The sequence below is a fragment of the Bos indicus x Bos taurus genome, chromosome 16 (assembly GCF_003369695.1).
Source record: "Bos indicus x Bos taurus breed Angus x Brahman F1 hybrid chromosome 16, Bos_hybrid_MaternalHap_v2.0, whole genome shotgun sequence".
NCBI classification, from domain to species: domain Eukaryota; kingdom Metazoa; phylum Chordata; class Mammalia; order Artiodactyla; family Bovidae; genus Bos; species Bos indicus x Bos taurus.
The window spans coordinates 53,464,901-53,490,815 of record NC_040091.1 but is presented as its reverse complement, the minus strand read 5'-3'; the positions used below and the strand labels follow the sequence as shown (position 1 = coordinate 53,490,815).

Below are 25,915 nucleotides of genomic sequence, written 5' to 3'. Positions count from 1 at the left end.
AGACTACATGGTGTGAACCTCTTCAGATGGGAGAGTGTGCGTTTTCCCCTGTTCGTGCTACAATTGAGGTCTCCCGTCTGCCAAACTGGTCAAAGATCGGTGCTTAGTGAAGGTGACCCACTGGCTCTGACTTTGTATGGAGCATCTCTGGGGACAGAGAATTCCATAGTGCCAACTCAGAGTCCCCTGGTAGGGATATCTTGTCTCTGCATTTCTTGCCTTCCCAAGTGGCTCTCAGGGTATGGAGAGTCCAGGGCTCCCCCTAGTCTCAGCAGAACCTGCAGCCTCCCCCATAAATTAGGAAGGATGTCTGTATCCATGTCCCACCCTAGCTACCTCTGGCTCAGAAGCTAGCTAATGGCCATGGCTGCAGGTAGGGGCAGCCCTGCCCAGGGAATCTATTTGTTCTTGTTGATAAACTGGAGTGAAAACCTGAGGGAGGAAGCCAGAGAGGTGGGGAAATTGGGAAGTTCTTAGGGGGTCTGGTTCTAAGCCTGGCCTAGGGTCTAATCTAACCTAATCCTATGGAGGGGGGTTGTCCCCACATCTGTGGGAAACACCCCACAGATGTAAATGAGGGAATGGCAGTCTGAGATCATACACCTGGACAGGGCAGAGATGGTGTGGGGAGGTGAAAAGTGAAGTATTTCCTGTGATATCAGTAAACAAAGGATGTCATAGTCACCATCAGCTATCGCAGCCCTTCGGTGTGAACCAGTGAGCCCTAGGGGCACTCAGAAAGGAGAATACCTGCACCCTAGCAGACATCAGATTACAGCCATTCCCTACTCTGAGCCCCAAGGAGCTAAGAATGTGAAAAACCAGGATACTGTCCCCTTAGCTGAGATGGATATGAAGGGAATGATTTCAGTGGGCCCAGACTCTTGCATCTTCCCATGCATAGAAACGCCCTAAATTCCTTAACTTGAGATATTTGGTTTTCTTTAATTAATAATCACCTTTTGACCTTCAACAGGTTTCCCTGATAGCTCAGTTGGTAAAGAATCTGCTTGCAATGCAGAAGACCCCAGTTCAATTCCTGGGTTGGGAAGATCCTCTGGAGAAGGAATAGGCTACCCACTCCAGTATCCTGGCCTGGAGAATTTCATAGACTGTGTAGTCCATGGGATCACAAAGAATCGGGCATGACTGAATGACTTTCCCTTTGATGTTCAGACTACCTCCCCTTTGTTGCGAAATTTCTATATAACCTGACTCCTCCCCTTGCATCTTTGGAGTAGTTCTCTCAGAGCTACTTGAGATGTTGCCTCCCAGACAAGAAGTCCTAAAATTCCTACCAAATAAAACATAACTCTCAAACTTTTAGATTGTGACTATTTTTTAAGTTGACAGAGGGGTCCCCAAGGAGCCACGGTATGGCTGGTGGAGGCCATGCTACCCAGGGCAAGCGTGAACCCTCAGCAGAAATGACGGATGCTTGCTGGAAGCAAGTTCATGCTGGATTTCAAGCCTGAGAGAGACTCCCCATTCCCATAAATATGTAGTGTCTATAGAGCGGGGGTGGGGTATCATTGCTGCCATCAGGCAGGCAGGATCTACCAGAACAACATAGTCTGAGTATTGATGTGGCCTCATTTGTATTCCTGATGAGTGGACCCCAGAGATATGCATGCAAAACTGGCCTCTGACATTTATGCAGACTCGAGCCCCAGATGCAGCTGGGTTTGATAGGCCACTGGCAGTGGGGCTGGGCACTGATTACAACATGTAGAAATGAGAACTGAGCTCCTATGATTACCCGCTGGGGTTGTCAGACTGCTGGCTCTTGGGGCCTGTTATCTGATGCTGGGATTCAAGCTCTGGTCTTGATCTCTGGTCTTGATCTCTTGAAATGGCACCCTTTTCTACGGATGCCCAAGGATTCTGGAGAAGGAGGGAAGGGACCAATCTTTGGTCGGGGTGGGGCATCCCTCCCATTGTTTCATTGTGTTCTTTCTCATCAATTCTGCCAACAAGTCAGTGTTTCTCTAGGACTTGAGGCTCCCAAAGGGTCCCTGGCACAGCCCAAGGCATGAGCTATGGGCACAGGCCTTCGCTCCACTGAAGGCTGACCCCCCACCCCTAAGGGCTCCTTTTGAGGCTGACTGATATCTGATTGCTTCATTCCAATTATGAATACATAATCAAAGGCTTGGATAGGGATGGTGGGTCTGTACTGGGAAAAACACTCCCAACTCAGGCACCAAAGGCTCCAGAGAACAGCTGAGCTCATAACTAACCGCCCTGTGCATGGGAGTGAGGTTTCACCAGAAAAGCACATTGTATTTTTCCCAAGGCCAAAATATAATGACTCATTTACTCCCTGGAAAGGTATGTTTTCAGAAAACAGATCACGTTTGCAAACAGCAGAGAACCCTGTTTATTTTTATTTCTAAAAATTATTTGATATGGAAAACAATGTAAAGTTTGGATGTGTGTTTATTAGCTTGGAGTCTTAAAGAATAAGGCTACCTTGTTGGTTGCCAAAAGATAAAGTGCACAGATGTCTGCTTTGGGGCAGTTTCAGTGAGAACAGACCATTTGCAAATAATAAATCACTAATCTTCAAGGCCACTAGAGATCACTTAAAAAAATTTAATGGCAGAGGCCCAAGGCTCAGGGTCTGAGGTTGGCCAGTTGGTGGTGGTGGGATGTTAAGGTAAGAGTCTTGATGTGTTCTGGGGTCCAGTTAAATGTAATAAAGGTGGAAAAACCATCTACCTCCAGCCACTGACATACCTAAAGTTTAGGCCTATAACACTGGTGTGGAGAAGAGAAAGAAGAGGAGGAGGGGAAGCAGAGGGGGAGGTTCAGGATGAAGAGGAAGAGGGGAAGCAATGGAGAAGGGAAGGGAAAACATGAATATTCAACGCAAACCTCTCCATCACTGGTGATAGCAATCAGTGTGTGTGCCCTTTTTAGCCTTTCTGTATAAAGGCTCCTGTGGACCAGCCGAATAAGGAAGAAACAGCATGTGTGCTCAGTCGCTCAGTTGTGTCCAACTCTTTGTGACCCCATGGACTCTAGCCTGCCAGGCTCCACTGTCCATGGAATTTTCCAGGCAAGAATACTGGTGTGGGTTGCCATTTCCTACTCCAGGGGATCTTCCCGACTCAGGGATAGAACCCACATCTCTTGCGTCTCCTGCATCGGCAGGCAGATTCTTTACCACTAATGCCACCTGGGAAGCCCTTGGGAAGAAGCAGTGTCCAGTCCTAGGGCCATGGCCAGGGTGAGTGTCTGCCCTTCTGTCTCTGCTGTGGTACCCAGGCTTACCTGTAACATCTGTGAAGCCTGGACAAGAATACAAATATGCTCCACACACCCATACCTACACATTCATAAGTCATAAAGAAAGATAAACTGCTAAGGCAACATTCCACCCAGCTATCTTGACAAAAATACCTTCTTAATGACTTGGAAGGTGTTTAAATGATGATTCTTGAATTCTTGGAAATTTGGTCAGAGCTGCTGCTGCTGCTGCTAAGTCGCTTCAGTCGTGTCTGACTCTGTGCGACCCCATAGACGGCAGCCCACTAGGCTCCTCTGTCCCTGGGATTCCCCAGGCAAGAGTGCTAGAGTGGGTTGCCATTGCCTTCTCTGTTGATCAGAGCACCTGCTGCCAAATCCTACTCCATCCGAATATGCGAATGTGGGGAGAGCTGAGCCATCTAAGACCTCTCCCTTTTTCTTCCCAGCCCCTGCTCCATCTTGACCTCCTAGGTCTTGTATACCTATACTGGATGCCCCAGCCTGAACATCCAGCCTCTGTTCATATGCCCTGCCAACATTCACTGCCTGGCCTTCAGTCCACCCTGTAGGAGGAATGCTTGGAAGGATCCACTGGCCCCCTTCCCCCCACCCCTGCCCTCAAGCTCAGAGTCATTTGTCCAGGGAATTTTGGTGTCTTGAGAATATGCTAGATGAGGGCACTGGTTCTGGGTGGATGTATGTATGCCCTGGCTCCTCTGTCCATGGAATTTACCAGGCAAGAATACTGGAGTGGTTGTCATTTCCTTCTCCAGGGAATCTTCCCAATGCAGGGATTGAAACTGCCTCTCCTGCATTGGCAGGTGGATTCTTTACTGCTGAGTCAGCAGGGAAGTCCTATACTTGTGGTATCCACTATCTTTACAATAAGATGAAATCATTTGTGATGTTGATGGAATCCTCTGGTCATTAGATCTTAAGGACAGCAAGGTGGTAAGACAAGATATTTTGGTGGTTTTGACTCTCACAAATGGGTCTGCGATGTTGAATTTGAAGCTCAAAATAAACTCATCCTGGGTGCACCCAGAAAATGCAGGCTGCTTTTCCTGAAGTACAGCATACAGCCTCTAGAAATGTGCCACTCTGTGCTGTCCCTGCCAGGCCAGCTCCTGCTGACCTGAGACAAGAATGCAGTTGGGTGTAGAGAGGGTACGCAGTGATCACAGCATCCTTTGACAAATCCTACTCCATCACTTATCAACTATGTCCAACCAGCTAATTTATTCACAGGACCAAATCCGATCTCTCAATGACCACATGGAGGCAATGAATCCACAAAGGAGAAATGACAATGGTACCTAACTATGATGATTTATTTTATGTGTCAAGTTGGCTGGGCCCTGGTTCCCAGATGTGAGGTCAAACATTATTCTGGATGTTTCTATGAGAGTGTTTTTAGATGAAATTAACATTTCAATCAGTGGACTTTGAGGAAAGCAGATTGCCCACCATAATGTGGGTGGGCCTCGTCATATAAGTTGAAGGCCTTAATAGAACAAAAGACTAACCACCCCCAAGGAAGAGGGGATGTGCAGCAGATGACACCAAACTTGAACTGATACACTAGCTCTTCCCTGGATCTCCAGCCTTCTGCAGATGTGAACTTCTTAGCCTCCACAATCACACAAGCCAATTCCTTAAAATAAATCTGTTCATATATATGTGTGTCTGTGTATGTGTGTATATATATATGTGTGTGTGTGTATATATATATATATATATATATATATATATATATATGCATTCTATTGATTCTGTTTCTTTGGAGAACCCTGATGAATATACTGCCTTACAGGGGTGACTTGCACAAAGGTCTTAGTCCAGCATCTAGCCCAGAGAATGCTCTCAATACACATAAACTTTTAACCAAGAGCATAGCTTTGGAGTCCAATAGCCACAAATCTGTCCTGGCTCTGTTGTGTCCTATAATCTACCACCTTCCCTGAGCCTCGGTTTCCTCATCTATGAAATTGAGAAATGGAATATTTCCTGCCGTATCAGTAAACAAAGGACATCACAGTCATCACTGATTGCAGCCACAGCCAATGGTGAGCTGGTGAACCCCAAGAGAACTCATATCAAAGGAATTATTTCAGTGAGCCCAGACTCTTGTATCTTCCCATAGATAGAACAGCGCTAAACTCCTTGAGATACCTGGCTTTCTTTAATTAAAATAATCATTTAACATTCAGACTACTTGCTCTTTGTTACAAAACTCACATATAATCTGGATCACCCCCTCGCTTCCTTGGAGCAGTTCTCAGGGTTACTTGAGATGCTGCCTACCAAGCTTGAAGTCCTAAAAATCCCCACTGAATAAAACATAACTCTCAACTTTTATAAGGCACATCCTTTTTCAATTAGTCTTGTACAGATGTGACAGTTGGACCATAAAGAAGGCTGAGTGCCAAAGAATTGATGCTTTTGGATTCTGGTGCTAGAGAAGACTTTTGAGAGTCCCTAGACTGTAAGGAGGTCAAAACAGTCAATCTGAAAGGAAATCAATCCTGAATATTCATTGGAAGGACTGATGCTATAGCTGAAGCTCCAATACTTTGGCCACCTGATGTGAAAAGCCAACTCATTGAAAAAGACCCTGAGGCTGGGAAAGATTGAAGGGAGGAGGAGAAGCGGGTGGCAGAGGATGAGATGGCTAGATTGTATCACCAACTCAGTGGACATGAATTTGAGCAAACTGTGGAAGCAGTGGAGGACAGAGGAGCCTGGCGTGCTGTAGTCCATGGGATTGCAAAGAGTCAGACATGACTTAGCAACTGAACAACCATAAGCAGCTCACTCCTGGAGTTGCAAGGTGTTTTGGTAGCACTCAAGTTTGTAAAGTTTATAGTTCATGGTGCCTGGAATTCATTTATTTGCACTTTCACCCCATATGCATATTGGTTCTGTTCAAATGCTGGAGACACAAAAGAGCTTGAGTTCCTGCCCTTGGGGACCTCATGCTTTAGTCCAGAAAGGTAGACAATAAACATGTACATAAATACGTGGGATAATTTCAGACCATAGTATGTGCTGTGCAAAAAACAATACAGGGTAATGTTGTCAACTTAAAAAAATGCACAACATGAGAATTGTGAGTCAAGTTTTACTTGGGAGCAAAACGAGGACTATAGCCCAGGAGACAGCATCCACATAGCCCTGAGAAACTGCTCCAAAAAGGTCAGTATATATGTGATTTTGGTGAAGAGGGAGTTCATGCAATGAAGCACATATTTTTTTTGCAGAAGTTTTCTTCCAGTCGTGAGGAGCAGTCATCACCATGAAGAATTTTAGTGCTTTTCTAGACATGAGGAGATACAATAACTGAGCTCATAGAATCAGGTCCTGGAAATATCTATCCAAAAAACTCTTCTGCTAGTTTTTCCCAGAGCAGAGTGCCTCATTTCTGCTCTCCATCCTGAGCTCCTTTCAGGAGGTATTGAAAATCAGCAGCTGTGGTAGCACGTGATTTAATCCTTGTAGAGGTAGATGGCAAGGGCCACTTTGTAGTTGACAGTGTGTTGAAAGTGACTCTGAGGAGGTAGCATTTGAGACCCAAATGACACTTGTGGAGACTTGGGAGAGGGACATTCCTGGTGCAGAGGAGGCCCTCAACTGGTATGCAGAATTATCACTATTGCTAATAATATCTTGAGACATAACAGCGAGTCAGGGAGCACTAAATCATCGCCTACCGTTTGTGCAATGTCACTTCTCAAAAGGTGTTTCCCTAGTTGCGCTAAGCTCCTGGTCAGTGTATTTCCCTGGGTTTGACCACAGACGTTCCTAGGTCCCCCATGGTGTCCCCAGTGCTTAAAGGGAACTTTATATCCAGGAAATGACTGCTTCAACAGGCATACTTTAAAATTCTTCTTCTTCTCTAGAATCATATTCTTGCCAAAACTCTGGGTTGCAGTTGGCAGAAATGATGGTTGATGGATACCCAGAAAGCCAGGGAGCTCTCCCCCACTCACCTGTTCATTCAGTATATGACCCCCGGCTTCTGTACTCTGCAGGGCTTTCGTATTTGAGCAAACAACTGAGTCTGCTGACCACAATGAACCACTGGAGGTGGAATGAAGGAATAAAGTAGACTCATTAAGAGGGAACTCATCTACCAGTACCTATTACAACGAGGGTGTAATTCTGTTTCCACAGCTTGGGAGCACCACCTCCCTAGGATTCTGGGAGAAAAACACTATGACTTTGGTAGAGGTCCAGTTGGATTGGGCTACCAAGATTGCACAGTGGTAAAGAATCCACCTGCCAATGCAGGAGGTGCAGGTTCAATCCCTGGGTCAGGAAGACCCCCTGGAGAAGGAAATGGCAACCCACTCCAGTATTCTTGCCTGGGGAAAAAGTCCCATGAACCAAGAAGCCTGGTGGGCTACCCCTCCTGGGGTTGCAAAGAGTTGGAAAAAACAACTAAACAACAACAAAAATAACAGTTGGATCCAGGGCCTTCAGTTATGTCCCTGGTAGGATACTCCCAGGAGTGGGGATTGGAGATTATGATGACAGCAAGTCTAAAACCACATAAGTCTCATCTGAGTCTGTGGCCAGGCTGGGGTGGTGCTGGTGATAAACTGTTTTGGGTCTCTAACTCCCATCCTCTGAGCCCTCAGCCCCCTCCTCCATGAACTTTTCTATCTTTCCTACAATGGCCAAACATCAGTGGAGTTCTCTCCCTTGATCAAAAACTATCTCCAGATACCTTCATTCACAGTAAGGTACAAGTGATGGCTGGAGCCTTTCAACAAGAATTCAAGCAGCATCTAATGGTTCAGGATGACCAGTGTGTTTGTCTATATTGTTTTCCCAATGGAAGCATTACCTGCACTGAGGGTGGAGCCCACAGATGTTGCTATTAACTCTAAGATGCTGGCACACTGCTCCACCTGTGCAGAGACTCTGAGAAGACAGCCCCTCAGAGCCAGGGGTCTCCTCCACTGGAGCCAACAATGCTGGTGGCTGAAAGGGTGCCCAGGAGTCTCCTGAAGCATGAAGGAGAGAAAGAAGAGTAGGGACGGAGAGTGAAAGAGAAGGAAAGAGGGGATGAAGGGAGAGAGGCAAGGAGGTGGGAAGAGGAGGCAGGATTTAGTGCTCAAAGCAACCCAATCTGAGGTCCCCGGGTGATGGCTGATTTTATGCATCAATTTGTCTAGGTCATAAGGGACCCAAATATTTGGTTAAACATTATTTCCCGATGTGTCTGTGAGGGTATTTCTGGATGCAATTAGTACTTTAATCTGCAGACTGAGTAAACAGATCACCCCCTCCAAAGTGGGTGGGTAGCATCCAATCCATCAAGGACCTGAATAGAACAAAAAGGTGGAGGAAAGAGGAATTTCTGTCTCTCTTTCTCTCCCTCTCTCTCTCTGCCTGTCTCCTTCTCCCTCGCCCTCTGCCTGACCACTTGATCTGAATGTTTTCCTGCCTTAAACTAGAACTTAACCTTTGGCTCTCCTGGTTCTCAGACCTTTGGATTCAGACTAGAATCACATCACAAGCATTTTTCATGTCTCCAGCTGACTGGCTGCAGACCATGGGCCTTCTTGGTTTCTATAACTGCCTGAGCCAATTCCTTATAATCCAGACAGATGGACAGACAGACAGATAGATTTCCTATTGGTGCTGTTTCCCTGGAGAGTCCTGGCTAATTCACCCAATCATCCACTCTCGACTGTCTCCAAGTAGTCACTCTGTCATAAGACCTCATTTATTTCCTTCACAGCACTTATCACTACCTGCAATTACTGTTTTGTTTACTTGTTTATTTTCTGTTTCACCCATAAGAGCATGAGGCCCAAGCCAGCAAGGGCTCTGTCTTCATCATGAAAGGCACACCCGCAGTGCCTGGGCCAGAACACTTAGCAAGCACTCAGTAATTCTCTGTGGAGGCAAAGATGCAAGGGAGCTTCCATATACATGCGTTAATACGTGGTATTTGTTTTTCTCTTTCTGACTTACTCCACTCTGTATGACAGAATCTGCGTTCATCTACATCACTACAGATGACCCAATGGTATTCCTTTTTATGGCTGAGTAATATTCCATCGTAGGTACTGATGAGCCTATTTGCAGGGCAGGAATAGAGATGCAGAAGTGGAGCATGGACTTGTGGACACTGGGGGAAGGAGAGGGTGGGCTGCATTGAGAGAGTAGCATCGACATATATACACTACCATGTGTGAAACAGACAGCTAGTGGGGAGCAGCTGGACAGCGCAGGGAGCCCAGCTCAGTGCTCTGTGATGACCTAGAGGGGGAGGATGGGGGTGCAGGTGGGAGGAAAGCTCAAGAGGGAGAGGCTGTATGTATCAGTCAGTCAGTTCGGCCGTTCAGTCGTGTCCGACTCTTTGCGACCCCATAGACTACAGCACACCAGCTGTCCCTGTGCATCACCAACTCCCAGAGCTCGCTCAAACTCATGTCCATCGAGTTGGTGATACGTATACACATAGCTGATTCATGTTGTTGTACAGCAGAAAACTACACAACATTGTAAAGCAATTACACTCCAATTTAAAAAAATAAATGTCAGTAAAATCTAAAAGTGAAAAAATAAACTCAAGGGGAGCAACAGAGAAAGAAACATAAGGAATATATTATGGGAAACAATGGAGAGATGATTCCCAGAAATATCCCAGGAGCTTCTCACCAGTCCCCTGTCTAAGTGTCAGTCCCCAGCAAGATCCGATGATGCTAACACCCATCACCTTGCATCAACCTGCTGGGTGTGTGACATCGTTTCATACCATCTCTGAATCAAAGCACTGCATTCCACATCCTGGAAAACACTGCCTGTCACAGCCTATGCTCCAAAGAAATGTCACACACACCCTAAGGCCACTGATGTAGGTTTTTCAGAAGCCAAGTCCCAGGGTTGGTTTTTTTGTTTTTTTTTTTTTAACATTTTGTTGGTCCAAGGTAACCTGCTTTTTGGAATCTTGGCCTCCAGGAAAGTTTATTGCAAGTTCTGGAGATGACAAGTCTGGAATGGTGCTGGCACAGAATGAACAGGTGATATTCAGTGGAGGTGGGACTCATGGTTGGGGGAGGTGTCAGGGCAAGTGGGAACCACCTGGCTGTACTTTAGAGGGAAGACTCTGAGCAGATCGCAAAGGTATGAATCAACTGTCCTTCCTTTATGAATTGCTACCTTTTAGGATCAGAGGAGGATATGACAACCCACTCCAGTATTCTTCCCTAGGAAATCCCATAGACAGTGGAGGCTGGTGGGCTACAGTCTACAGGGTCACAGAGTTGGACACGACCAAGTGTCTAAACAACAACAGCAATCTCAGGATAACCATCAGGGTTTGAGTTCTGTCAACAAAGTTTTCCTGACCCACTCACCAAAATAGAATGACAAACACCCTTTGTCCAGGTCTTAGCTTTTTCCTCAATGCCACTTTAACCAGACATGGGTTGTTCTCTGCAAAACATCTCAAGGTGGCCAAAGCCTATTTCAGGAACAGAAGTCCTGCTCCCAGGACTTGAATTCCAGTCCCCACCATCTGGGCTGCTGCCTCTGGGGATGAAGGAGAGGCTGCCTGGTCTCCCAGTCCAAGTAAGAGAAATGGATAGGACAAAGTCATCTTTGCAGGTCAGGCCTTCCAGTCTTCACATCCCCTACGCTGTTCTCAGCTGTCAGCTCCAAAGCCTGACTCAGCTGTCTTCGCCCAGCGCACACATCTCAAGCCACGAGGCAGGCTCTTCTCTGGGAATCCTTCCTTGGCTCCTCCACTCTGCGGATTCTAAACTCCAAGATCGGAGGTCTTACCAGATGCACCCAAGGGCCAGGCTTGAAGCATGCGCTCCTCTGGTCACTGATGGTCAGTTCTCCTCCCTTTCAGCATTTCCCTCTCTTCTCGGAGGGGAGCCACCGGCTGGGGTTCAGGAGAGTGAGGAAGGGTTGGGGGTGGCTCAGTCGTCCTCATCCTCATCTTCGTCCTCGGTGTCCTTGTTGGGGGCACACCTCTGGAAGCACTGCACCACGGTGGCCAGGAAGAAGCTGGAGATGATGGCAGCAATGGAGACGGCCACCCCGGAGAAGATGATGACAAACAGGTCTGTGAGTGAGAGGCTGAACTTGCACTCGCTGAAGCTGGCCTCCGACAGCTCGTGCAGGAATATCCTCCTGTTCTCCATGGGCAGGGAGCACTGGATTTCATCCAGGCCTGTGAAAAAGGCAGGAAGAATGAGAGAGAGGTTTAGACTGTGTCTCAGGATGGCCCAAAAGTCAGCAAGGTGAGTGCTGACCAAGTGCAAACCAGGCGCATCACCCAAACACAAAAGGGGGACAAAGCAGACTTGAATGCAATTTAGACTGTTTCAAAAGGCCTCACAGTAATCACATGGTAGAATCCAGAATGTGCTGGTCTCCCTTGACCCGCTTCAAGACACGGGTCCCCAACATCCAGGTCACGGACAGGTACCTCCTATCAGATCAGCAGCAATATAGGATTAGAAGTGAAGGGCACAATGAATATAATGCACTTGAATCACCCCCAAACCATCCATCCATCCCTTTGCCCACCCCCGCCCATCAGCCCATGGAAAAATTAGTCTTCCATGAAATCAGGCCCTATTGCCAAAAGGGTGGGAACCACCGCTTTAAGGCATGGCACTCTTGATTTTGAATCACTAAGAATGGTTGATGGAAGGGAATATCATCTTTTTAGGGTTTAGAAGCTCAGTAGACCCTAATCCAGATCTGATAATATCCAACCTTGCGGGTGGGGCAGAGGCCGTGGGATGTATAGGGCCAATGCCAACCAATGATGGCACACTTAGTTTGTAGGGTAGCTTCCCAAGAAGAATGCCAGCCTCCTTTTCACTGCTACCCAGGCGAAACTGAACAAAGAATCAGTGTAGCATCACAGAGACTGTACTCACTACCCTAGAAGAGTAGTGGGGAAAATAAGCCTACATCCAAATGTGACCTTCAGTATATAGTTAGAAGCTGGCATGAAGTTCCTGTGTGCTTCGGAAGCACCTGAAGACTATACTGAAATTCAGATTCTCAGGCTCCACCTCTTGGAAAATCCAATTCAGCAGCTTTGGAGTGGAACCCTGGGCTCTGCATTTTTAATAACCATGAGATTCTGATGTTGCTGGTCCCCAAGGCACACTTGAGAAACATTATCTTCTCGTTGATGAGGAAGAGTGTGAGGGGTTTTGAGAGAGAGTTCCTGGGACACCTACCCCACTACAACCAGAGAAGTCCTTGCAATCTCTGTCTCTTATATTGGGTCCCTTTAAGATCCCACTTGAAAAGTGAGATTAAAAAGAAGTTTTAATCTTGCTTGCTAATTTAAAAAGAAGTTTCAAACCCACAGGCCCCCCAAAATATTACACCTGGATATGTGCTAAGAAAGTGCTTCATCAGTTCAGTCACTCAGTCGTGTCTGACTCTTTGAGACCCCGTGGACTGCAACATGCCAGGCCTTCCTGTCCATCACCAACTCCTGGAGTTTACTCAAACTCATGTTCATTGAGTCAGTGTTGCCATCCAGCCATCTCATCCTCTCTCATCCCTTTCTCCTCCCACCTTCAATCTTTCCCAGCATCAGGTCTTTTCAAATGAGTCAGTTCTTCACATCAGGTGGCCAAAGTATTAGAGTTTCAGCTTCAAGATCAGTCCTTCCAATGAATATTCAGGACTGATTTCCTTTAGGATGGACTGCATAGCAGCAACAATAAATGCAATCTAGAGCTTACCAGGGGCTTCCCTGGTGGCTTAGACAGTAGAGAATCTGCCTGCAATGCGGGAGACCCAGGTTCTATCCTTGGGTTGGGAAGGTCCCCTGGAGAAGGAAATGGCAACCCATTCCAGTATTCTTGCCTAGAGGATTCCATGGACAGAGGAACCTGGTGAGTTACAGTCCATGGGGACACAGCCAGACATGACTGAGCGACTAACACACACACACACACACACACACACACACACACAGCTTACCATAGGCTAGGCACTGTTCTAAGCACCTCACATATAACAAATCATTTAATACTCACAACTCCATGAGACAGGTCCTGCTATCATCCCCATTTTAAAGATGAGGAAACAGGTTCAGAGAGGTAAAGTAACTTGTCCAAAGCAGGACAGCTGGTAAGCGGCCTAGCTTTAACTCAAATAATCTGCCTCAGTATACCTGGCCTATAGCCACTATGCCTCCAAAAGGAACAGAAAAGGGATGTGGGGCTGGAAAAGATAGACAAGAAGACACGGGCCAGGGGGCACAGGAAGCCGATGCTGCCTTCCCATGATTGCCACCAAGAGGAATGGTGGCGACAGAAGTTGTCGGTCACCTGGGGGTGAGGGACACGTTTAGTGTAATGGGTTTATGACATTTTAGATACCTCTGGAGGACTGCTCCCCTATCAGTAAACTGTTCCTCCTGGGGTACCCATCTGCCATCAAGCAAAGTGGGAGGACAGCTAGAGAACTGCAGGTTGGTGAATTTTACCCCTTCCACTTACTTGTAGGAGCCTAAAGCTGAGACTTGTCTGGGACAAAGGACCATCTTTAGAAGGGGTGGTCAGTTAAGGTCTAAAGGATGAGAAGGAACCAGCCATGGAAGAAGAGTCCAGACAGAGAAGAAGGAAGCTGGTAAAGAACTCAAGACATGGGGAAAAGTTCACCTGGGGCTGCAGAGTGAGCCAAGGGGAATTTAGCAAGAGCTGGGGTAGGGGAGATGGACATGGGCTGAGCCCCTGAGAACCCGGGTCTCCAAATAAATACTATGAACTGAGGCCCACCTCCACCAGCAATCCTGTTATGGACTGGACTAAACCTCCCCACACCCCAGATTTATGTGTTGAAGCCCTAACATGATTATATTGGGACACCAGGTCCTTTAAGGTCTTTATGAAGGTAATTAAGGCTAAATGGGGTCATAACGGTGGGGCTCTGATCAGGACTGGTGTCCTTATAAGAAGGGACAGTAGAGAGTGCTCTCTCTCTCTGCGCGTGAAAAGTCCATCTGCAAGTCAGGAAGAAAGACCTCAGCAGAAACCAACTCTACCCACACCTTGATCTGGACTCCTAGTCTCTGGAACTGTGATAAAATAAATCTCTATTGTTTAAGCCCCCCAGTCTGTGTTATTTTGTTATGGCAGCCCTAGTAGACTAATGACAATCCTCACTGTACACAAATAAAAGATATAGACTTGTGTTAGTATTAAACAGTTGTTCATTGTTCAATTAAAAATTAAATTAAACAATTAAAAATTGTTTTAATTAAATTGTTTTAATTAAACAATTAAAAAGTTAAATTAAACAATTAAAAATTTTTCATTACCAAGCATAATCTACACATCCTGATGTATATTTAATACGAACTATATATTAATACAAAGTCAAATTACTGCCGTATTTCACAAACTTCAAATATAAGAAAATGTATAATAGTAAAATGCATGATATTAAATGAATAAAAAGGTCAGCTGTGTCTCTGATCTGGAAGAGGAGAGAAAAATAAACTAGTAGTAACTAACATTCATACTGCCTTACTACATGCAAACACTATTTTAAGTACTATATGCATATTAACTCTGAATTCTCACAATTATTACTATGCCCATTTTATGGATGAGAAAACTGAACCACAGAGAATCCATATACCTTGCCTTCAGCAACACAGTTTCACAGAGATGTGAAGACACTGTTTTCACATTAAGCTCACCTGCCTGCAATTTCTGTTTACCTTTGACTTCCTCTCCGTTCTCAGGAAAACTTCAATTGTCCTCTTTTTCAGTGCTTCCTGGTTTCAGAAAGCTGCCTTCAATCCATCTCCATGGGGACTTCCTCACACCTCACTAATTAGCTGGTCTTTATTGTGTATCTTTCCTTCTATCTCAGAAATGGAAGATGGAGGCAGACTAGCTGAGCGTCACCTTCCTTCTGCCCTCACCCACCTTTTATGTAGTCTATAGCCAACCCATTGATGTTCTCCTTCCAATGGGAACCATTGCCTAGAGACCAGATTCATGTTCCCTCCTCTCCCTGAATCAGTGCCTACCTTAGATATCCAAGGAATTACCTGGACCAGAGCTCTGCAGGTTTCTCCAATTTACACTTGACAATGTTTCTGCCTATTTATTTTATTAAGCCAAGCTTTTGCTTACCTCTAAGCCTTTTAAAGGAGAAGGCAATGGCACCCCACTCCAGTACTCTTGCCTGGAAAATACCATAGATGGAGGAGCCTGGTAGGCTGCAGTCCATGAGATCGCTAAGAGTCAGACACGACTGAGTGACTTCACTTTCACTTTCACTTTCATGCATTGGAGAAGGAAATGGCAACCCACTCCAGTGTTCTTGCCTGGAGAATCCCAGGGATGGGGGAGCCTGGTGGGCTGCCGTCTATGGGGTCACACAGAGTCGGACACGACTGAAGCGACTTAACAGCAGCAACAGCAAGCCTTTTAAATGCAGTTAAACAAAACCAGAGAACTTTAAAAGAGAGTTTTAGTGAGGGTCCCTTGCAGACACTGTTTTCTTCAACGGAAAATTGAGAAAATCCATTGATTTGCCTCTTCTTAGCATCCACCCCACCCTTCAAGTAAACAAGATGGACACCAACGGACTGCATGAAGCCCAGGCAGCTTCTAAAACCAAGGTAATATTTGCAATTTTCAAAGCCATAATAGGTCATTATGACCCAGAGAAAAGGTCCAGAAGTCCTTTTTTCAATCAGCTGTATTAACTGGCCAACAACCACCCCCAAAAAACAACACAAGTCCACAAAGCCTGCCATTTAAATCCACCTTTGCCGATCACAACTCCTCAAGTCGATTCTGATTTCTGTAAGTTCTTTGTGCCTTGAGATTAGACTTGGCATTTTTACAAAGAGACACTTTTAGAAAATGTCATCTCCGATTTCTCTGTGGCTAGAGAAAACAGGCTTGTTTGAAAAACACCATACACAAGCCCACCAGGAGTGGGAGGCTGTGGACACACGCTTGATGAAGCCATTAGGATAAGACATACTGACTTAATGGGTTTTTTTTTACTTCACAAAGGGCAGAGAAATGAGAGTCAGCAGGGCCCAAAGGAGGGGGACAGGGCACTGCTGTCAGGCCGTCTAAGGACACATTCAAGGCTGGCTGCAGAACTCAGGAGCTGGAGTCATCTTTCTCTGGGGTCACCTCTTCTCTCCAGCAGGAGTTACTCGTCCAGGGTTTCTCAACCTCGGTACTACTGACATTCAGGCCTAGATAACTCTTTGGTGTAGGGGGCTGTCCTACACACTGCAGGATGTTATCATTGTCCCTGCCCTCTGCCCAGTAGATGCCAGCATCCTTACCCAGTGTGACAATCAATAATGTCTCCAGACAGTGCTACATGTCCCCATGAGGAGGGCAGGGAAGGAAACAGAATTTCCTGGTTGAGAACTGCTGCTTTCAACTGAAATGCTCAGCTAAATAGATAACTTTCTAAAGCAGGGCTACTGTTAGCTACTAGGCACACATTTAGTTGTTAAATGGCTTTTTAATTCATGCGTTAAACAAAACTGGTAAGGCTTTATGCTAGATACAAAAAAAAAATAAGAAAGGAGAAAAAGGCAGGAAGGAAGAAAAAGGAAGGAGTGCCATATTGCAAATGGCTGGTCCCAACTGAGTCAAAACTGGGTAGAAAGCAGAACTAAGAAAGCCCAGGGGAGACCCAGAGGCACCCTGGGAAGATTTCTAAAATCAAAGACACACACATCTCCCAATCCAGTGAGCCCTCACTCATTTCCCAGACTTCGAAGAATGCGTGTGCAGGGGGGAGATAGCACTTATTGAGCACCTTCTATGTTCTGATGCAGTGCACACCCCTTAACACATGACACTTATAACTGACCTCCCTTGGGGAGGTGAGTGGCATTATCATCAATTCATAGGTGAGGAAGCAGGCCTCAGAAATCTTGGCAATTCATGTACTATTGAATAAGGAAGGCCTGAATTAACTTACCTCTCAGCTCTGTTTTACTCCAAAGCCTGTGTTTTTCCTGTCACCTTGTATCTAGCATAAAGCCTTTCCTGTCACCTGTGTTGCCTGTAATGCTGAAGAAAGGGACACATTCAGCCTCAAGAAGCTTATAATCTGGCATGCCTGTGTGTTCAGTCATCCAGTCGTGTCCTACTCTTTGTGACCCCGTGGACTGTAGCCCACCAGGCTCCTCTGTCCATGGGATTCCCCAGGCAAGAATACTGGAGTAGGTTGCCATTTCCTCCTCCAGGGCTTCTTCCCAACCCAGGGATCAAGCCCACTCCTCCTTTGTCTCCTGCATTGATTGACAGGTGGATTCTTTACCACTAGGCCACCTGGAAAGCTATAGTCTGACAGAGGAGCCTAAACTTAAAAACAGCAAGCAATGGAGAAGATGATGCATGATTGAGAATTGAGTATGGGCTTTACAAATTCAGAGAATAAAGAGCTGAATGTCTGGAAGATAGGATAAGTATTCATCCATATTAATGGAATAAACGAGTTATCTTTGAGTTGGAGGATTATTGGAGAGGAATGAGAAATGTACTGCAGGTAAGAGGCCTGAGTAGAATCTGGACATGTGGGTGAGAAACAACATGAGATACATCCTCCTGGGCCACTGTGTGTGTGCTTAGCTGCCCAGTCGCATCCGACTCTTTGCAACCCCATGGACTGTAGCCCTCCAGGCTCCTCTGTCCATGGGGATTCTCCAGGCAAGAATACTGAAGTGGGTTGCCATGCCCTCCTCCAGGAGATCGTCCCAACCCAGGGATCAAACCTAGGTCTCTCACATTGCAGGCAGATTCTTTACCATCTGAGCCACGAGGAAGCCCAGTCCTGGAGGATCACACCTGTGTCTCTCAGGTTTCCTGCATTGGCAGGCAGGTTCTTTACCACTAGCACCACCTGGGACATTTGGGCTAGAACAGCTCCCCCTAAATACAACATCTTCCCAAGTGACTGTTACCGGTTGATGTCAAGTGGCTGCATGTGGAGTCACTGGAGCATCACTGCAAGGAATTGAGAATCTGGATTAAGAGATTAAAGGAAGGCAGCCCTGAGCCAGGATCAGGCTGCAATAGCTTTTTAAGCTTTTTTTTTTTTTTAATCAACTCAACAATTGTTGTTTAGTTGAAAAATCATGTTGGACTCTTTTATGACACTATGGACTGTAGCCCTCCAGGTTCCTCTGTCCATGGGATTTCCCAGGCAAGTGTATTGGGATGGGTTGCCATTCTCTTCTCCAGGTGATCTTTTCAACCCAGGGATCAAACCTGTGTCTCCTGCATTGGCAGGTAGATCCTTTACCACTGAGCCATGTGGGAAACTCCAACTCAACAACAGTGGTCTTTTATTTTAAGCATCTTAAGAAAACATTCAAATCAGGAGATAAGGCAATGCTGTCACATAGAGACAATTGTCAGGCTGCCCTAATGAGACAGGACACATGGCGTGAGCCTGCTCACTCATTCATGTCACCTGATGGCCCCTGTGCAGGCATGTGAGCTTGTAACCCCCTGGGCAGTGGGTTTCTACATGTCCTGCATCCCAGAGGCAGCCAGGAAGTGCAAGGCATGGGCAGAAGTTGAGGGTAAAACCATCAGCCCATGACTAAGATTGCTTAGAAGCCTAGACTCTAGAGCTATGGTCCTCAGGCTTTTGAATTTTACATAGTAGTAAAAAACTTTAAAGTAAGAAATAGATGAGATTGACAGAGGACTGCAGCTGATAATTCTGTTCAGTTAGGACACTGAGCACACACACACACACACACACACACACAATCATCATTTTATAAAAGATAAAATTTGTACCTCTGTACACCATTAAAGTAGAGACATCATTTTGCTGACAAAGGTCCATCTAGTTAAAGCTATGGTTTTTCCAGTAGTCAGGTATGGATGTAAGAGCTGGACCATAAGTAAGGCCGAGCACTGAAGAATTGATGCTTTTGAATTGCAGTGCTAGAGAGAAGACTCTTGAGGGTCCCTTGGACTGCACGGAGATCAAACCAGTCAATCCTAAAGGAAATCAACCTGAATATTCATCAGAAGGACTGATTCTAATGCTGAAGTTCCAATACCTTGGTTACGTGATGCGGAGAGCCAGCTCATTGGAAAAGACCCTGATGCTGGGAAAGATTGAAGGCAGGAGGAGAAGGGGGGTGACAGGCTGAGATGGTTGGATGATGGTGATGGATGGTCCATCACCGACTCGATGGACATGAGTTTGAGCAAACTCTGGGAGACAGTGAAGGTCAGGGAAGTCTGACATGTTGCAATCCATGGGGTTGCCAAGACAGGGAAGTCTGGTGTGCTGCAATCCATGGGGTTGCCAAGAATCGAGCATGACTTAGCAACTGAAAAACAACAACATGAATAAAGACAGGGTTGGAGAGCATGGCTCACCTGTGTGGCCATAGGAGTTCCTAAACCATCTCTCCAAAGGGACCAACTGTCCCACCTAATGGCCAATGGTGCTGGACAAGCACAGGGCCCTCCTTTGCAGTACAAAAGTCCTTTTCCCTAAATTCATCATCAGATACTTCGCAGCTGCCTGAAAAGAGGAAGTTTCTCCCATGCTTTTCCCTCTTGTGAGGTGGAAACATTCACTGCTCTTTGGAAACAGGTGGAACAGAACAGAGCACCCACAGAGAGTGAGGGCCAATCAGTTCACCCCTGCAGCCTTATAGAATAGTCTGTCAAGCACTGCATTGTCTGTAGGGGTATGTGTGAGTGCTCAGTCACTCAGTCATGTTCGACTCTCTGTGGCCCCATGGACCGCAGCCCTCCAGGCTTCTCTGTCCATGGGATTCTCCAGGCAAGAATACTGGAGTAGGTTGTCATTTCCTTCTCCAGGGGACCTTCCCAACCCAGGGATAGAACGTGTGTCTCCTTCCTCTCCTGCACTGGCAGGCGGATTCTTTACCACTGAGCCACCTGGGAAGCCTCTATTGCATTGTCTCTGCTTCTGTAATCTATAAAACTGGAGAAGGCAATGGCACCCCACTCCAGTACCCTTGCTTGGAGAATCCCATGGACGGAGGAGCCTGTTAGGCTGCAATCCATGGGGTCGCTAAGAGTTGGACACAACTGAGCGACTTCACTTTCACTTTTCACTTTCATGCATTGGAGAAGGAAATGGCAGCCCACTCCAGTGTTCTTGCCTGGAGAGTCCCAGGGATGGGGGAGCCTGGTGGGCTGCTGTCTATGGGGTCGAACAGAGTCAGACACGACTGAAGTGACTTAGCATAGCATAGCATAGCATAGCATAGCCACGCAAATGGGAGAAGGCAATGACACCCCACTCCAGTACTCTTGCCTGGAAAATCCCATGGACGGAGGAGCCTGGTAGGCTGCAGTCCATGGGGTCGCTAAGAGTCAGACATGACTGAGCGACTTCATGTTCACTTTTCACTTTCATGCATTGGAGAAGGAAATGGCAACCCACTCCAGTGTTCTTGCCTGGAGAATCCCAGGGATGGGGGAGCCTGGTGGGCTGCCGTCTATGGGATCGCACAGAGTTGGACACGACTGAAGTGACTTAGCAGCAGCAGCAGCAGCATCTATAAAACAAGCTCCATGGCTAGTACTGTAGTGACTCCGGTTTGCAGACAAATAAACAGAATACTATTTACGATACCTGCTTCTGATTCCCCAGAAGAGAAATGATGGAGCCTGGATTTGGAGTCATTACCCTCCCCTATAGCCTTAAAAATGCTTGAACAAGTTTTTGTGGAGATACTGAGACCCAGTAGGTCACAGACTTTAGCCAAAGCTGCACAGGAAACTTATAAACTCAATCTAGAACCCTCACTACCTCCAGTGGAGGCCCAAGGCCAGAGTCCTCAGTGGGGAGAGGTCATTTAAGGGTTTAGGTGTTGTCCTAACTTCCTAGGGCTGCCATAAAAATTATCACAAACTGGGTGGCTTAAAACAAATTCATCCTCTCATAGTTGAGGCCAGAAGTCCAAAATTAAAGTGCCAGTAGGGCCAGGCTTCCACTGAGGGTTCTAAGGGAAAATTCTTTCTGGCCTTTTCCAGCTTCTGGTGACTCTTGGCATTCCGTGGCTTGTGGCAGCATCACTCCAGTCTCCACTGCTGTTGTCACAAGACTTTCTGCTCTGTAACTCTTTCTGCCTCTCTGCTCTGTATTTGAGTGACCAAAACAGTCAATCCCAAAAGAAATTAACCCTGAATATTCATTGGAAGGACTGATGTTGAATCTGAAGCTCCAATACTTTGGCCACCTGATTCAAAGAACTGACTTACTGGATAAGATGCTGATACTGGGAAAGATTGAGGGCAGGAGAAGTGGGCAACAGAGGATGTGATGGTTGGATGGCATCACTGACTCAATGGACATAAGTGCGAACATAATTTATGAAGGACAGAGAAGCCTGGCTTGCTGTAGCCCACAGGGTTGCAAAGAGTCGGACATGACTTAGGGACTGAATAACAACAACAGTCTCTTTCACATCTCTCTCTTTCTCTTACAAGGATGCTTGTCATTGGATTTAGGGCCCATCCTAAATCCAAGATGATCTCATCTCAAGATCCTTAACTCAACTATATCTGCAAAGATTTTTTCCAAATAAGGTCACCTTCACAGGCTCCAGGTATTAGGGCTTAAACATATCCCTCTAGGGGATGCAATTCACCCAATCGAGATGTCTAGCATTTAACAGTCATCCTTCAGCTTTTTACACTCCATCTCTACTCATATGGAGTCTGCTTTCAGATTTCATTTTGGGCAATCACCTCTTACCTGCTGGATATGTCTTGTCCAACTTTCTTTCTTCATTTATTTTTTTGGCCATACTGCACAGCGTGTAGGATCTTAATACCCTGAACGGGGATTGAACATGCAACCCCTGCAGTGGTCGTGTGGAGTCTTATCAACCAGATTACCAGGACAGTCCCTTGATGTGACTTTCTTAAAATGCATGACCCCTCGCCCAAGTCTCTCTGACCCAGCACACTGAATCTTGTGTGGACTGACCAAAAGCAAGGCCGGAGCCCACTCAATCCAGCAGCCCCGCCCTGCAGAACTCATCAACTGATCTCTGCTTTCCAGACTCCCAGGGCTGCCCAATTCTCTCCCGAGTCTGCTTCCCAAGGCTTCTCTTCAGTTCTGTGAATTACCTGACTTCCTTGCACTTTCCTTGCTTACATTAGCCAGGGTTGGCTTTTGTTGTTTACACTCCAGAGGCCCAATTAACCAACAGATTATAGGAAAACTGAGTTCAAGGATGAGCCGGACACCTGTTACACTGTCACAAATCATCTCACTCTGCCCAACTGTCCCACCAAACCACATGCTGTGGCTCCAGGTTCTTGGGGGAGCAGGGATGACTCTGTGCAGCTCATCTCCTGGCCTAGGGAGACAACTCAGGGAACAGGCACAATTGATGGGAATCTGAGTTCCTACCTTCTGTCTCCTTCCTCCAACCCAGATCCACCTTCCACTGAAACAAGGTGGGTGCTGGCTCATCCAGGCTCAGGCAGAATGCAGCCCACTGCTCCTTCACTTCAGAACCACCTCCTCCTGCTCTGCCAGGCATGCTCCGAAGAGATGGCCAGTCCTCATGCAGGGTGGTTTGGCTCCCTGCCTGCTGCCACCCCTCCAGGCCCTCTCCTCTGACTGATGACTTCTCCCCAGCAGCTGACACCTGAGCCGGAGAGGGTGAAGAGCTGCCACACTCCTGAAATAGATGGTGACACAGCGGAAGGCAGATTGAGATTAATCTCTTGCCCCTTTGCCAACAAACAGGCCTGCAGCCAGCCAGAGGCTCACAAGGGGCCCCTCCCCTGATTTGGCCTGTCTTGGGACCTGGCTAATGCCAGGCTCTCCTACGTGCTTTTTGTCATTAAAAATATATTTTTGTCTTCCTAATTCCACTTATTATGCAAAGCCTGTGTATCCACCGAAACAACAGAACTAAAAAGAAGGTGGATAAAAGAACCCTTAAATACATGTTTAATACATTGGCTTACACCTGTCTAGAATTTTTTTCTTCTCTGTGTTCAGTTCAATTCAATCATTCAATCAGTCTGACTCTTTGCGACCCCATGGAATGCAGCACACCAGGCTTCCCTGTCCATCACCAACTCCCGGAGCTTGCTCAAACTCATGTTCATCGAGTTGGTGATGCCACCCAACCATCTCATCCTGTCATCCCCTTCTCCTCCTGCCTTCAATCTTTCCCAGCATCAGGGCCTTTTCCAATTAGTTGGCTCTTTGCATTAGGTGCCCAAAGTACTGGAGCTTCAGCTTCAGCATCACTCCTTCCAATGAATATTCAGGACTGATTTCCTTTAGGATGGACTGGTTGAATCACCTTGCAGTCCAAGGGACTCTCAAGAGTCTTCTCCAACACCACAGTTCAAAAGCACCAATTCTTTGGTGCTCAGCTTTCTTCACAGTCCAACTCTCACACCCATACATGATTACAAAAAACCATAGCTTTAGCTAGACAGACGTTTGTCGACAAAGTAGTATCTCTGCTTTTTAATATGCTGTCTAGGTTTGTCACAGCTTTTCTTCCATGGAGCAAGCACCTTTTAATTCCATGGCTGCAGTCACCATATGCAGTGATTTTAGAGCCCAAGAAAATAAAATCTGTTACTGTTTCAATTGTTTCCCCATCTATTTGCCATACAGTAATGGGCCAAGATGCCATGATCTTCATTTTTTGAATACTGAGTTTTAAGCCAGCTTTTTCACTCTCCTCTTTCAGTTTTATCAAAAAGCTCTTTAGTTCCTCTTCGCTTTCTGCAAAAAGAGTGGTGTTATCCGCATATCTGAGGTTATTGATATTTCTCCTGGCAATCTTGTTCCAATCTTTGCTTCATCCAGCCCAGCATTTCTCATGATGTACTCTCCTTTGTGCTTGGATGCTTTTTTTGGTGGGGTCCAACATTCTCCTGTCAATGGTTGTTCAGCAGCAAGTTGCAATTATGCAGTTCTCGCAAGAGAAGACGAGCTCACGTTCTTCTCTGTGTGCATGCACATAAATCCCCAGAGTAGATCCACATTCCACCACTCTGATAGATAAACATGCTGGGGACATCCTTCACTCCACCAACATAATCATCAAACACCACTTGAAATGGTTACATCCTTGGAATAAAAGCTATGACCAACCTAGACAGCATATTAAAAAGCAGAGACATCACCTTGCTGACAAAGGTCCATAGAGTCAAAGCTATGGCTTTTTCAGTAGTCAGATACGGATGTGAGAGTTGGACCAGAAAGAGGGCTGAATGCTAAAAAATTGATCCTTTTGAACTGGGTGCTGGAGAAAACTCCTGAGAGTCCCTTGGACAGCAAGGAGATAAAACCAATAAATACTAAAGGAAATCCATCCTGAATATTCATGGACGGACTGATGCTGAAGCTGAAGCTTCAATACTTTGACCACCTGACGTGAAGAATCAACTGATTGGAAAAGACCCTGATATTGGGAAAGATTGAAGGCAGGAGGAGAAGGTGAGGACAGAGGATGAGATGGTTGGATAGCACCACTGATTCAACGGACTGAGCAAACTCTGGGAGATAGTGCAGGACAGGGAAGCCTGGCGTGCGGCAGTCCATAGGGTCACAAAGAGGAAGATGCGACTTAGCAACTGAACAACTTGACTTATTTGCCCAATCCCAGAATGCTTCCAGTTATTTTCCTTCCTGAAGCAAAGCTGCTATGAACACAATGTTGTTGCTGTTGTTTAGTCACTCAATCATGTCTGACTCTTTGTGACCCCATGGACTGTAGCCTGCCAAGCTCTTCTGTCCATGGGATTTCCCAGGCAAGAACACTTGGAGTGGGTTGCCATTTCCTTTTCCAATGAGCACCATGTATCAGTTCAGTTCAGTCGCTCAGTCATGTCCGATTCTTTGTGACCCTATGGACTGGAGCACACCAGCCCTCCCTTTCCATCACCAACTCTCGGAGCTTACTCAAACTCATGTCCATCGAGTCGGTGATGCCATCCAGCCGTCTCATCCTCTGTCGTCCCCTTCTCCTCCCACCTTCAATCTTTCCCAGCACCATGTATATACATCCTTAACTATTTCCACAAGACACATCCCTCCCCAAACTGCAGATCGTGTGAGAGTCCCTGAATTAATGCCAACAATGGATTTTGTCACCTTTTCATCTTTGCCAACCTGACAGGCCATAAAAGTGCACACTGGTAACTGAATTTGCATTTCTCTGACGACCAACAGAGCTAAATAAGCAATGTATGGTGTGCTCACCGGCTACTGGGAGTTGTTTTTCTGTAAAGTGCCTGCCCAAGACCTATATGCTAAGACATCCACAGGTCCTACCCAGGATGAGAAGGACCTGTGACAAGGAGCAGTGGGGAGAGAGTCAGGCTGAACTCCTCCACCCAACCCACTCTGGAGCAACAACTCCCAAGGAAGGAAGTCCCCTGTCCCATACCCAGGAGGAAGGGCATTCTCCAGGACTGCCGGGTGTTGGTACCACTGCTCTTGGCCAGCAGTCACCACTGCTGTCACTCTCCTCTCCTGCTCATTGGAGAAAGAGGGCTGAGCCTGGGCCAGTCAAACACCCTCCCTACCAGCCTCCTGGCACCCCAACCCAAAAGGCCAGGAAGCAGAAGCAGCTGAGGTTCTTTCACACGCATGGCTAGACTTTCGGCCTCCT

At 46.5% G+C, this 25,915-nt stretch overlaps 1 protein-coding gene across 1 annotated transcript in view; it reads right to left on the bottom strand.

The window, feature by feature from the left end:
• Positions 1 to 9,853: 9,853 nt before the first annotated feature.
• The window catches only part of LRRC38 (leucine rich repeat containing 38), a 36,068-nt gene continuing 20,006 nt past the window's right edge, over positions 9,854 to 25,915 (bottom strand). Inside the window, exon 2 of the mRNA XM_027565352.1 lies at positions 9,854 to 11,449. Within this exon, the coding sequence (XP_027421153.1) occupies positions 11,196 to 11,449 (254 nt within the window). The 3' untranslated portion in view covers positions 9,854 to 11,195. The remainder of the gene's footprint in view (positions 11,450 to 25,915) is intronic.